We start from the raw sequence: 14,394 nt of genomic DNA, 5'->3' as shown, positions 1-14,394 counted from the left end.
ATCATAATTTTTTCTGACGTGCAGTTCTTCTGGAAAAGGAAAATAAGGAGAGAAAAAAATGTTAATAATGATTTTGGCTTACAGATTTTTATTTCCTCTTTTGGCATGCAATTTCAGCATATTTTTTTAGATTTTTGTGTGGCTAAGGAGGTTCTTGATGGAACATCATAAATTAAGGCAAGAGTTGGAACACCAGCCCTAGTGTTTTAAAACTTGACACTTTATATTCTGTTATCCAGGCTTTGGATAAATTACAGAAGGGTAGCAAAGGCTGTCTGTCAGCTGCTATGAGCTAACCTAGCCCATTTGCTTTCTGCAGTAAATGCAAAGTAGCCTCTCCCTTTTTCACATCTAAGTGGATAAACCACCTTAATTAGCTTCCATTTGTTTCCTGGTGCTGCAGGTTAAAAATGTTTATGCAGGTAGAGGTTGTGGAGAAATTGACTTAGAGGAAATTTTTCACATGGCAAAGCCTTTTGTCTAGCAAGGCTATTAAAGTTTTCAGGATTATTAAGTGAATGAAATAGTATTTGCACAGGCCAAGTTGCTAAATACATTGTTAAATATGAGAATGCTATTTGTCAATTCTGGGAAGCTGCTGAAAAACAGAGAGCTTTTTGCCTATTTTTTTTCCATGCTTATCTTTCTAAATAAAAATAGTATTTATGTATTTTTCTTCTGATGCTCAACTTCTAAATCTCTATTCTCACTTGGGGGTTGTTTGTGGATAATGTTCTTGAGCATTTTTATGGGGAAAAATAGAGGAAATAACTGGATTGTTGCAGAATAGTAATGCTTTGTGATATTCCTGAGCTTCAAAAGGTCCATTAAGATAGTAAGCTGACCACCTTTAAGCACTGTATGAAAATGACCACTCTGAGAGGAGTATTCAATTTATAGAATGACTATTTGAAAGAGTTATTTAAAAATATTGTAAACCTATGTTAACTTTGAACACAACTTTTTAATTAACTAACTCAAATAATGGCCATTTCTGAACTTCTCTTATACCCACATTTGATGTTACAAATTGTATATTTACTTCTTGCATTGCCAGCATTGGACATTTATAATGTGGGATTGAATGGAAAAAAAAGAAGGAACTTTAAAACTAGTTCAAAACCATTGTGAAGCCACTTGAATTGGACTTTAGAATAAGAGTCCACAAGTTCAACTACATGATTTATAGAATTCTGGACATTTGTTTGTGTGTTCCCATGCTGTAAGAGCCTAAGTCTTGGATGAATTCCCTTAGGTGCCAGATTTTGTCGCATGCCCTGGACATTGCTATCTTTTGCACCCATCTTGCTTCAGCATAATTGGGGCTGACAAGTAAAACTTCCATGTGCTCTAGGGATTTCCCTTTTAGGGATCATGATCAGGTGGGAATCAAGATGTAGCAGGATTTTGGTCTTGTGGTTATTGCATAATACTAATGCTTTAAAATATATTATTTTACATGCTTCTCTTGTGAACAGATCTATTAATATGTTAAAGTTTACATTATTATATAGTTATGTCATGAATTGATAATTTGCTGAGAACTTTAGTGCTATTCATTGCTTAAAAGCAGATTGAAACAAAATTATTACTTGTGTGAATGTTCAACAAGTGAAATAACAGGAATCACTAACAAGCTATTTTGTAATCTTTCAACATAGTCAATATATGTTAATTTTAAAATAATTTGAAATATCTGTATGATAATTGTTGTATATATTGATACTTGCAAAATTTAACTGCTTTCTTTGTCAACATATGCTTTTAAGAGTATCTTAAAATATCCAGTAATGTTTAATTTTAATATGAAAAGTGGGCAGGGAGTGTAAATTTAAATATGGTTTTGTTCAACTTTTCTGAGTACCTTTTATTGTTTATATTTATACTGATGATGTGAGAGTTGGAGTCTATTTTTCCTTTTATATGAAAAAAAGTTAACTTATTCTTCCATACACTACTTAGAGATAGTAAGACCGAATAATGATTTTAGTCAAGTTAGAGCTCTGGACTTCAGCAATGGTGGTAATCTATAAGGGAGCAGCTCAAAAAGACTCTTATCCCAGGTATGAATTTGTAAGGAAATTAATCTTAAGCCTGTATTTTCACTGATTAACCTTTTTTAAAACAATTTTGGCCATAATATCAACACCTGATATTTTGAAAACATATAGTATAGAAGTTAGATGCAAGGTGATTAAAGTGACTTTACATTTAAATTCTTTAATTTTATGATTTCATTTTTTTAGTATAGACTGTTTTAGTATATTGTTTGTTTTTTTCAGATTAAGTGTTTATATATGCCACAGTTTAGGTAGGTACTGTTTTCTGGAAATCTAAGCTCATGGTGCAGACATTCAGTGTAGGTGTTCTGTATGTTGAATGAGAAGCCTAGTGTTGAGACATGGGAATACCTCTTCTCATTTAATAAGATTATGTATGAGTTTAAAAATACATAGTTACTGTATCTTTTCAGCTTTTCTTTCTAGTTGGCTTTTAGCTAGCAACTTACATGATTTTTGTGGTTAAAATTGCTGTGTTTGTGGGATTTAAGTTTTAATCCACAGCATCATGATAGTGATAATCCAGTCTCTTTTAATGGTATTAAAAAGATGAAGCTAAATGTTATTTGTATTTTTGGAAAGGTTTCTGCCTTTATGCTTCTTGTGGTACTAGCTATAAATTATAGTACAATCAAAAGGCTGACTGCTCTCAGTTTGTTAGCTACAATGGTAAAAGACTAACAGTCTAAAGGAGTCTGAAGTAATGCAGTTAAGTATTTTAACTAATGAACTGGTAACTGCTTTTTAGTCCTGAATAATACCTTTGCCAAAACATTTATTTTCCTTTGGATAAAGAAACATACATTGTAATTTATTGTAAGAAAACAGTTAGTATATATACTCTGCAATACCTGTGTACTTGAAGGCCTTTTGAGTTAACATGTTTATAAAATATTTATAAAATTTTATAGAAACATAAATTAGTGCATTTAAGAGGGAACTGGCAAATACTTTGCAAAGAAATCATAGGGGGGTGTTGGTTATAATTATGTGTCAGTACTTGTCTGGAGAACTGAGCAATCTCCAAGTCAAGATGCTTCACATGTAGCATCTGGTAATGTGGTACTTTTCTTTGCTTAGTCTTTCACATCATACTTGTGATAGTCCTGCAACTGAAGTTGCTTTATTTTTAATGAGTTAATATTATGTATTTTTCCATAGCATTGTGGTGTGCTATCTAAAGTGAACTTTTTACATAAGATGGCAGGTTGGAAAATTTAATGTCAGGTTTATTAAATACCACAAATATGCTCATAACCTATTTCCATTTTGCAACTAATTAGGTGAGGAGCCAGGAGGGGTAGCCAAGAAAAAAACTAAACTCAAAGGTATTTTTAATGTTCTTTTTCATGCGGAACTTTATGCAGATAAGGATGTATGAAATGCATGTGCATTACAAATACCAACTGTGGGTTATAATGTTTACTAATACTAGCTATGTTGGCTAAATATTTTCTAATGGTGCAGCAAATATTGTTCTTGCAATTTCTCAGTATTTACTTTTACTACTGATTGAAATTCAGTGGCAATGTGAGCGCTTTCCTAACTAGAAATGATATTTTGTTTGTGTGGATTTTTTTTACAACAAATGTCTTGTTTGGATTGTAAGTAGTTTATGATATTCTGCATGTTTTTAAGTAATATGTTGCTCCATATGAAATGTTCTTTGTTATCTTCCATGAATTCATGATACCATTGCTATATTGTAATTGGCCTTGAGTGCCTTAATTCTTCTAAGGCTGTACTTTAATAGTTTCATCTATTTTTTTTCCTGTGAGAATTGAAATTTAGGCAAAGTCCAACAACTTCCCCTTTAATATTATTTGCAGGATTGATTGCAACATTTTCTGAAAGCTTAGTGTGGGATAGCTTGCAACCAATTTATGCCATATATTTATTTATAATTACATTGCTGTATGAACTGGTCATAGTGTTGAAGACAAAAAAAGCTAATTAGCAACAGCAAACACCAAGGTACCAGGTGTACTACAGGTGTGTAGCTTTTTATATCTGTTCAGATGCAGCATGAGGCTGTGGAAACAGTCTCTATGTTACATTAACCACATATAGACTGCAAGGTGTTTTTTCCTAGCAGTATATGAAAAATGCATGCTATTCACCATACAAACCTTCACAAGGAAAAAAGTGTATTTGCTAAGGAAAGTTTGCTGCTCATTCCAGTGTGGCTTTTCTTAGCATCTTGCATCAAGTTGAAATTTTTAGCATTTGTTCCACATTGTGCTTGGTATAACTTGGTTGCAAACTGCGTGTTTCAGAGACTGTAATAACTGTCACTTAGCAATTCTTTCCTGAGTTTTGGATTATTTTTCAGTGTTTGATATGAGAATAAATAAATGGCATATTTCAAATGTTTTATGTCAAAAACCATTTGGAAGAAAATATGATGTCATTCACTTTAAACCAAACTAGGTAATTGAATTGTTCACTCCACAGAAACATTACACAACAGCTAGAGGCAGACTTTTGTGAGAAAGTCTGAATAAAAATAGAGGTATTTATATGTAAAAGTCATTATTACTTCCTTAATAATATGGGAGTATTAGTTTCAAAATTAAATACAAATATTGCATACAGATTTAATGAAAAATCTCTGATTTTTATTGAATTAAAATTCCTTATTCTAGAGAATTCTACTGATATTGACAAATATTTTCAAAACTATGGCAAAATGGAAGTAAATATTGAACATTAAACATATTGAACATAAATTTCAAGGCTTCTGCTCTGATTGTTCTTATAACATATTCTCTGTATACCCTGTCACAGCCAAATGTGAATTGAAGTAAAGAAGCATAAGTGACACAACTTCAAAAGTAAAATAAAGAAAAAAATGTTGATGATAACTGAAAAACAAAGTTGTAAGAACCAACCAATTTACAATTATTGCTTTGATTTATTTCACTGAGTTTAGCCTAACCCAGCTAACTTTTTTGGACTTGATTTAATTCATCAGGACATTGCTGTTTCTTATTACTTGTACTTCTCAATATGTACTTCAGTTACCTTTTTCAAGTCTTTGCTTAATATGAGGTAGCAATATCAGTAAACCATTGTATTATAAATTTGTGTGATAATGTTTATAACTGTTACACTGTTGTCAAAGGTTCAAAATTTATTCTGATTTTCACACTCACAGGCAAAAGTGGTTTTAGCATTCTGCAGAAGTTAGCAGTAAGATAATAGGGGCATGGTTTTCTCTAGATTAACACTTCATTTGGATGCAGCTGCAGTATAAGTCAAGCTTATTTGCTGGCTGCATGGTGTGAGATGTTCCTAAAGGTTTAAAACTAATTTGTTTAAATTTTTTAAAGCTTAGGAGTTAACTGTGCAAGTTTAAATCTAACAAACATTAAATAATAATTTGATCAAAGCTTTTACATGGCTGTTCATAAGATGTTTTTTTACTTAAGAATGGTTCTCTTATTGAACATTTCCTCTTTTTTAAATGAAAAACTAAAAAGTAAAAGAAGCTATTAAAGAATCACTCAAGAAGTTAAGGGAGAAGCAGGAATCCAAAAAGGAGGAAAATGAAGAAGAAAAAAAGAAAACCAGGAAAGGAAAAGATGCCACTGATCGAAAGGAAAAGAAAGCTGTTGATATGAATAAATTAAAGAAAGATTCTGACAAGGCTAAAAGAGACAGAGGAAAGGAAAAAGGCCTAGACAAAAGTATGAAATCCAAGGAGACTACAAAAAGATCAGCCAGTGAAAAGGATGGCACCGTTCAGGTGGGGAAAAGACAAAGGAACAAAAAAGATAGTTAAAAGCCAATCCAAGGAAGACAAGAAAGAAAAGAAATAAACAAGAGTTCCTGTTCTGCTAATGAGGAACAGACCTCAAGAATGTAAAATTCAGCATATTTATATGAATGTAGTAAAAATAGCAATAAGAAAATAGTGTTTTCTGGAAATAAGTGTGAACAAACGCTATGTATAATATTTTTTTAAAAACTGTTCAGTTTGTACTGATATTATAAACACAAAGCAGAAACATCTGCTGTGAAACTCAAGTATGTACATATGTTAATGTGCCTGGCTACCAATGTGTATTGAAAACATTCAAATGTCAGATTGATGCCAGTTACTTCAAGTCTACTCTAAATATGGGTTTGGGGTCTTCTGATTGTTTTTTTTTCTTTCCTTGTTTACTTGTATTTGCTTGATGTGGAGATGAAAGTCGAATGTTCTATATGAAATGCAAGTTTAAAAGCATTATTAACAGGCTTATCTGGACACATGTAGTGGAAACTCATAAGATATTTCTGTTTCACAGAAACAACCAAGTGGTGCATTAATGGACTGTAGTGTCCATTATTAACCCAATAAATGTAACTTATTCTCTGCAAAATTCTTTCCCTGAGGAAACTGGGGTTTTTTTCTGAAAAAACTATTTTGTACGCAAATAATCAAACCAACTTCAGAGTTGCACTTTATTGTGAGACCTTAGGGTATACTCAATCAAAATGTTCCTGCATTTTGTCTTTTGATCTCATGACAATATGTTTCTGGTTTTCTTCCATTCCCTATTTACTTAATTATTTTATTTCTCTATATTTGTGTTGGAAATCTTGATTCATTATCACATTTTTATTTTACTGTGTCCTGATTTTTTTCCAAGTTTGACAGTCTTTTGGTAAGGAATACTGATGAAAATTAGGCCCTCTATTTCATCATTGATAAGTATTGTTGTATTCCAATTACATGTAAGATGTGATATGCTAGTACTACTCTATTCTGGTTGAACTTGTTTAGAGAACAGCTTGGATATTTTGCAACTATTATCTTCTTCAACACTTTCAAGTGCATGATGCTTCTATAAGCAAAATCTTGTGTTAGTTTGTTCTTACAGCTTCTGTATTTTCAGCATCAATGAAGGATTTATTCAGCAGTCTCATTAGAGTAAATAAAGTTGCAAAAACATTTCTGCAGAGATAATAGAGAGATTTCAGAATATTTTGAATCTATGGTTGCTGTTAAGTTTTTCTAGAAATTAATATTTTCCAAATAAATTTGAAAGCAAGTATATTGTATGGAACTGCACAATATAATTACACAGGGTTTAGAGCAACATTTGTGATGGAAGTTTAAGATTCTTTCTTGATGTACTGCAGTGTTAGTTTCAGGAAAACAAAACAAAGGAGTGAAATTGAGAATGAGTATATATATATGCATGTGGATGGTAATTTAAGATTGAAGTCCTGAAGGTTAATTCTCTTTTTGGTTTTGCTAAAATTTTGTGTATAACAGTTGGCAATACACTTAGCTCAGCCGTTCCATACATATCTCTGCATCATGCTTTGATCCCTAGAGTTATAAGATGTGATAATAAGGTTAAAGATGATTTTATTTTATTTTTTTTAGAGAAAATGAAACGTTCAAACAGTTGTGAAAAGTAGTTCAAATTAAAGCTGTAGAAAACAATACAGTATCTTAAGATTCTGGCTGTGATATTTAACAGAGGTGATGTACTCTGAGGTATATTGTAAATATTTATAAATTCATGAGGAGGGAGGGAAAAGATGTGCATTTTGAACATTACAATTCTTAGCAAAAAATATGAGAGAATGAAGATCTAATAAATGCACCTTCATAATTAACATTCTCTGTTAGTTTTTGGTGATGATAGATATACTTTTTCACCCTTGCTCTGGTAAGTGTTAAAATGCATATTTGACCAGAGGGGCATTCAAATCACTCTTCTCAAGGATGGTGGCACAATGGTATGGTGCACATCACTTTTTATTTTCTCCTGTAATGTGCCAGAACTTTTAACTGTGTGGGAGTGAAATTTCAAATGAATTGCTGTTCTGATTAACATATTGTATCTGTGACCCAAAGTTTATGGGGTTCTGGAAAGACTGGGTTGTTTTATTTTTTTCCTTTCCAAAGAAAATTTTATTTGAGTAGCACTCCAGGCTATACAGACAGCCACAAAATAAAGTATTTTTGCTCCAGACATCTGTTGTCTTGTTGTATGTCTCTATGAAGTATTGTCATTAAACTGAATGCAACAAGTCACCACATTAGCTCAAAAAATGCACCAGGCAAGTAAAAGCTAAATACAATTTTAATAAACAGAGGAGAGAAAATAATATCTTACCAAAAGTAAATTATTTGGTATATTACCTACTTGAAAGATTGAATAGAAATCAGTGTTAAGCACAATAGACGTGTATAAAAAGCTTGAAGGGTAAATTGAGAAATGTGCAAGTGAAACAAAGACAGTCTTGTTGGTTCCTTCTTTCCTGTTAAGTACCCATAGTTCTTGTTTGGTGTGGAGTATTGGCTGTCTTTTGAAATGCTTTGAATTCATTTTTGTTCATGAAGCAGAGTATGTGATTGTCTGGATCTGAACATGGGGGTGCCTTATTGAGGGTACAAAATCTTCTTTAAAGCAGTGTATGTATAAAGTAACGGAACTGTGTTTGTGAAAGCAAGGTGGCTGTTTCCATGCTTATGGATTCTGAAGTGTGAGAACAGTTAATATGACTTACTGGTTTTGTCTCCATCCTAAGAATATTGTAGAAGGAAGTAACTTCTTACTCTTGTAGCCATTAATATTCCTGCAGGAAAAGATGAATGTCTTAATAATATTTTTTAATATTCTAAGTGGGTGTTTTTTTTAATGACAGAAGAAAATTGGCCAAAAATTAAGTGTAAATTTGGCATTTTTCTTTACCTTCTCATTTTGACTCCTAAGTGGTGGACTCTTAGTTACACTGCTTTTGGATACAGCCTAACTACCAATCTTCAAATAATTGAAATTTAAATAATAATATAAATATTAAACAATTTATTTGAATAATATTAAATAATAAGATAGACCTGATTCTGTTATCCTGTCACCATTACTTGAAGTAAATACATGCTTTTCTCACAATGCATAAAATTATATCTCTACACAAATTTGGTTTGAGACATACTAGTCCAGTTTGCATTGAGATATGTTTGACTCCAATAGAAATGTGGTAATTACTAATTTTTTAATTGTACATACTTGAAATATAATATTTACCACTTAAGAGATGCTCTTACAGGATTGCTAGTACTACAGGAGTGTTCATTATAGTTTAGCCTCTGCTTTTTTACATTCTATCTTTTCTGTTGATTTCCATGTGTACAGCTGTTGAAAAACTAGTTTGCTTTGGGCAGTGGTGTTTGTTGAGAAGGGAGTCTTACCTTAATTGACCTTGGATGTAGGATTATCAGCCAATGCCAATTTGAAGGGATTTTGGTAGATCCTTATTCCAACATCCTGCTCAAAACAGTGTCATTTCAGAGGAATGACCAAGTTACTCTGGCCATTTTCCAGTGTGGTCTTTCAAACCTCCGAAGATGGGAATGCACAGTCTCTCTGTGCAGTCCTTTCCACTGATTTCAGTGCCCTCATAGAGGTGGGGGGTTGTGGGTGTCTGAGTTTTTTCTTATGCCCAGTCTGAACCTCTTGTATAAGTTTTGTTTGAACCCTCTTAAAGGAGAGTTGAGAGGAGAATTAGTATAATACCAACACATTCTTGACCATATGGTGTCTTAAGATGAGGCATGATCTATCACAGCTGTATCTTTATCTCCTGCCATGATGATGGTGTTGGTCATTACATTTATTGATTGCTTTCTTTTCATTGTGTTTTGATCTAGAAAGAGACTGTGGTATAGATAGTCACAATCTTAGTGATAAAATTGCATCAGTCATACTTTTTCAATAGTCATTTAGTTGTCAAACTAATCTTAATTAAGTCTTCTAAGATGTAGACATGAATTTAATTCTTATTCTGTGCAGCTTTTTGTAAAGTTCAAATTAGTTCTTCGTAGAACCTGTAAAATTTATCATATGAAGCACCTTTTGCCACTTATTCTAGGGCAAAACCAGAGAGAAACAGAGAGAAAAATTTGCTGCCTGTTTTTTTATTGGATACTGAATAAATGTTGGAATACCATAGTCATTTGTTCAGTTACTTTGAAATAAAAGCAAGTGTTTAAATTTCTGTCCCTTTTTACCTCCTCATTCTATGTTTGTCTTCTAAACATCTTTGTTTACTATCTGAATATGCTTTAGTCTTTTTGTATATCACTGTATATTATGACAACCCTGTAATTGTGATTGTTTGAATGCATTTTTGGAGAGTGTAACATCAGTTAATTTAATTGAAAGAACTTTCTTATGTTATAACTGAATCAGTTCAAAAAGGGCATAAAGTTAACTTTATAACTGAAAAATGCAGGCCTTAAAGAAAGATCTGTCCCAGCACAGCCAGTATCACCAGAATCTGAGGAGACTGTCCAGCCTGCTGAAAAGTCGTATGTTGAATCAGGTAAGACCTTTTGTCAATTTTAGGCAAAACAAAAGACATGATGCTTCATTTGAACTATAGTTCTGTGTCATTAGCATGCAAACTCTTTTATAGATTTTGTGTTGCTTATTTACTGAAGTTTATTTAACAGGTGTCATTGTTTATAGCTTCGTATAAATCACTGACCGTGAAAATTGTAAAATGTCATGGTTACCATTGTAAGCGTATCAGATCAGAATAACTTTCTGATGATGTATGGTTGTGGTTTAGATTGATTTCCAACTTATATCCAGCCAGAATAACAGCAAATTCTTCACCTTAAAAAGAAACAAAACCCTCTCAACAACCAACTTAGTAAGATAATAAAGTATTCACTTTTCTGCTAAAACTACTATATGAAAAAACTAAATAACTAAAGATTAATATATAATAAATCCAATAAATGGAGCTCCTACTGTTAAAAAAATAATCTAAACATTTTTAAAGCCCTATACTCTTAGTGGAATGTATTAAAATTAAGTGGGATTCAAGAAGAAATATTTAACATGTGACATTTCACATGAGTGATTTGCATTAGTGTTATTCAGAGAGTAGATGTTTTTCTGGGTTATTGAAGGGGCTTATCCTTTGTGATGTTTATGTGAACCTGATACATAAATATATAAATCTAGAGGATATGGCCAGTGGAATCTATGGAATATAGATTTTGCTTCAGAAGACTTGCATTACTTTTCTTAGGATGTCAGTTATAAAATATATCAAGACATGGTTTCCTGTTTGGGTGGGTTTTTTTGTATGTGTGTGGTTTTTGGTTTTGTGGGACTGTTTTTTGTAACTGGTGCCATTTTGGATCCTTATTTGAAAATGCAGCTGTTACCTGGTTTACAGCTTTTTTTGTCAGATGTGTCATTGTAGGGTTTCTCAATGTTAATTTCAGGACATTTATATGAAGACAACACTTCATACAAATTCCTATTATGTCCTGAGCTGGTGTGTTGGATGGCAATCACTTATCCATGAAACCAGTTTGTGATTTCTCCTGGCAGTTCGTAGCAGAACAAGACCTTGATACTGTAATGTATCTATTTTCCCTGTTTATAAAGTTGACAGGACCCTACTTCTGCAACTCACATTTTGTTGTCAAATATGACTTCCTAGTGCTGCTGCCTAAATTGTAGGAAGGTAATGGATGAAAGTGTTAGTAAATTAATTCCTTAGAAGATAGTTCTTGGTTTGAATAATTATTTGAAATTGTTACTGAAAAATATATGTGCAAAAAATGCAGTGTAGATAAATTCTTGCAATTCATCTTCAGATGGACAAATCTGATGTGATTGTTGCATACTTTCTATATTGGAGAATAAGCAAGACAAAGTTGTTTTTCTAATTGTGTGAGTTGCAGAAGTTCAGCAGGTCAGTCTCTAGGGAACTTAGTGAAAGGGATTAAGAACATTATGGAGCCTACTAAAAGCTGCAAGCCTTGAGTTAATGTTTAGGTTTTGCCTTTTGCGCTTACCTTCACTGCAATTTATAATCCTTTTAGAGCACAAGACTGCTGACATAGAATTGGAAGAGGAAATTCAATCTGTTCTTCATGAAGCTCTCCATTCCCATCCTGGTAATGCATTAACGCTTAGAAATCACTGAAGAGTTTAGAAATACTGCCATAGGCTAGATGAATCTCAGAGTCTGGTTTTGGTATGCACTTAAAGCACTTTTGCCTGCATAAAACATTCAAATCAACTCATTTGTCATTTTCAAAAAAATTCAGAAAGTTCAATCACCAAATCCTAAAACTGTATCTTCTTACCCAGACTTGTTTGGCAGTAATAGCTTGAATCATTTATTTAACAAAAGCTTCCTCAAAACACTGTATAGAGGGCAAGAGTGGACAGAGTAGAGTTGGCCTTTATTTTGGGCAAAGAAGGTCCTGGCAAGTTGGGTTTATAATGCTGGACTGTGCAGATAAGTTTACTGTAACTCCCCATTTCCCTTTGGAGACTAGCTGGAAAGCACAAAGGGTGTACTGAGGACTGAATATTTGCTGGTAATAGAGTATACCAAAGAAAATGTATTCAATTTATTCACTAACAATCTGCATTGTTGGTTAGGAGAAAGACATGAAGATGTAGATGAAAGTGTAAGTGACCAGTGGCAAGCAAAGGAAGAAATACATGGAGAAACTTTTGAAGCTCCTGCAACAGATGACATGCTCAGAGAATTTGAGACTGAAATTTCAGAAGCATATGAGACACCAGACTCAGTTCAGAAAGGTATCTGAATGACTAAATACATTTAAAATAAATCTGCAAACAAAAACCCAACCCAGACAAATGAAAATGTGTCTCATTAAAACCTGGACTTGTAATTTCTGCTTAAAACAGAGCCTTAGGAAGTGTCAACCACAACATTATTTGGCAAATGCATATATTTTAAGTCAAAATGGGATATTTTAATGCTATGTGTTTTGGAATCCAGGTAACTCTATATTCTACTGTATGGGCTTTAAACAAAATTATTCTGTGCTCCAAATATGCATATCTCTCCCCAACAGAGGCATGAATATAATCATATACAATGGTTTTGATTGAAAGGAGCTTTAAAGATCACCTAGTTGTAACCCTTCTGTCATGAAGGACACCTTTCTCTAGACCAGATTATACCAAACCCCATCTAGCCTGGCCTTGAACACTCCAGGAATGAGGCATTCACAGCTTCTCTGGGCAACTGTTTTCTGAAGCACTGTTCCAGTGCTTCATCACCCTTGCGGGGAAGAATTTTTACTTTGTATCCAATCTAAACCTGCTCCCTTTCAGTTCAAAGCCAAAACTCCTTTCCTGTCAATACATGCCCTTGTAAAAACATCCCTCTTCAGCTTCTTTGTCCCCTTAAGATACTGAAGGGCTGCAATTAGGACATCCCAGAGTATTTTTTCCTCCAGGCTGAACCCCAGTTCTCAGCCTTTTTTCACCTTTGGAGACGCGTTCCATGTCCAGTCTTTCTTGTACCTGACCCCCAAGTGCTTCTTGGTGGGGCTGCTCTCAATCTGTTCATTCCCCATCAGTAAAACCTGTATGGAGTCTGCTTCTGGACCTTTTGGTTTATTAAACTAAATTTGATAGTTTATTAAAACAGTATTTTCTATATTTTATTCTCATTCTCCTTTCATTCAGATATGGCTCCCAAAGAACATTAATTATATTTAAGTCGCGCAGAGATGTAAAGATACTCATATCTTGTCACCTTGGGGCATTGGCTGGATAATGAAAATTGAAGTCAAAATATTAAAGCAGAGTTATATGATCTAAATCAAACTAGGGCGAAATTTTTCTTAAGGCTCTTTATTTGTTCTGTTGAAATTTTTACCTATCTCTTAGTATCTCTTGATACCTTTTGATAAAACCCATGTAATCGATGTCATATAAAAGCTGTGATGTCCAGAAGTGCACTGAGATTGTTTCTTCACAATCAAACTCTTTAGTCCGGGTCTATTAAAGCTCCTTGTTTCTGTATCTCTCTTACTCATCCACAGCACAAGTCAAAGTAGAAGACTAGAGGAGAAATTAAAATTCCATTTACTTTGAATCTTTGAAATTAAGAAAGCAAAGTGAACATATTCTTTTTTCCTCCAATTTATTCAGAAATTTCTGTGGAGAGTCCTCTTTTTTTTGAGAAAATGTGTATAGAGTTTATTCTTTTATACACATTCTCAATGTTGTATATAAATGAAATAGTAACTTTTTTTCAGTCTGTGTATACATATCTTGCTGCTATTAGGGGAAATTTGCTTAGAATACAGCTTGTTCTTACATAATATCTGTTAGAGGGTTTGTGTTATTGTTTATTGATTTTAAAAATGTTAAAATTTGTGCAAATGTATTTATTTCTCAGATGCTGATCCTATGGTGGAAGATGTTGGAGTAGTGGAGTCTGAATCATATGAAATTCCAGGTATCATTTTGTTTTTTTGGTACTCAATAATAATGGTTTTCTGCCTCAATATAACAAATTATGCGAGAGAGAA

At 33.1% G+C, this 14,394-nt stretch overlaps 1 protein-coding gene across 7 annotated transcripts in view; it reads left to right on the top strand.

The window, feature by feature from the left end:
- Positions 1-14,394, top strand: part of ASPH (aspartate beta-hydroxylase) — a 111,986-nt gene that overhangs the window by 29,088 nt on the left and 68,504 nt on the right. For all 7 annotated transcript variants that reach the window (XM_064706148.1, XM_064706152.1, XM_064706147.1 and 4 more), the window contains 4 exons: positions 10,302-10,391; positions 11,914-11,988; positions 12,482-12,643; positions 14,262-14,321. In XM_064706148.1, coding sequence (XP_064562218.1) covers positions 10,302-10,391; positions 11,914-11,988; positions 12,482-12,643; positions 14,262-14,321 — 387 coding nt within the window. The remainder of the gene's footprint in view (positions 1-10,301; positions 10,392-11,913; positions 11,989-12,481; positions 12,644-14,261; positions 14,322-14,394) is intronic.

This window comes from Zonotrichia leucophrys, chromosome 2 (assembly GCF_028769735.1).
Source record: "Zonotrichia leucophrys gambelii isolate GWCS_2022_RI chromosome 2, RI_Zleu_2.0, whole genome shotgun sequence".
Taxonomy (NCBI): domain Eukaryota; kingdom Metazoa; phylum Chordata; class Aves; order Passeriformes; family Passerellidae; genus Zonotrichia; species Zonotrichia leucophrys.
This window is presented reverse-complemented; position numbering and strand designations above follow the sequence as displayed.